The sequence below is a fragment of the Cynoglossus semilaevis genome, chromosome 9, assembly GCF_000523025.1.
Source record: "Cynoglossus semilaevis isolate Cse_v1.0 chromosome 9, Cse_v1.0, whole genome shotgun sequence".
Classification (NCBI taxonomy): Eukaryota; Metazoa; Chordata; class Actinopteri; order Pleuronectiformes; family Cynoglossidae; genus Cynoglossus; species Cynoglossus semilaevis.
Window position 1 is genome coordinate 18,313,439 of NC_024315.1, and position 346 is coordinate 18,313,784.

At 44.8% G+C, this 346-nt stretch overlaps 1 protein-coding gene across 1 annotated transcript in view; it reads left to right on the forward strand.

The window, feature by feature from the left end:
* Positions 1-216: 216 nt before the first annotated feature.
* LOC103384293 (glutamate receptor 2-like) overlaps positions 217-346 on the forward strand; it is a 16,871-nt gene continuing 16,741 nt past the window's right edge. Inside the window, exon 1 of the mRNA XM_025058501.1 lies at positions 217-303. Coding sequence (XP_024914269.1) covers positions 217-303 — 87 coding nt within the window. The remainder of the gene's footprint in view (positions 304-346) is intronic.

Below are 346 nucleotides of genomic sequence, written 5' to 3' on the forward strand. Positions count from 1 at the left end.
CACTTCTATTCTTCACCTTTTCTCCTTTTCTCCTAACCAACGCCCTCCTCTTCTTCTCTGTCTCTCACTCTGACCAACAGCAGTCCAATTTCCATCAGTGCCCTGTTGGTCAACGGCACTGTTGGCTGTCATTGTTAACCCCGGCCCTCGCCTGATACGGTATGTAAACCGTTTTATTGATCTGCATATTTTATTTAGCTAAATGTTTTACGCCCCATGCCCTTCCTGACGCAACCCTCACCATTTATCCGCGCTTGGGACAAGCACTATAAACACGGCTTCGTGTACCCTAGTGGCTGGCTTGTTTTTAACTCCAAAAACAAGCCATAAATATATTATATGAATA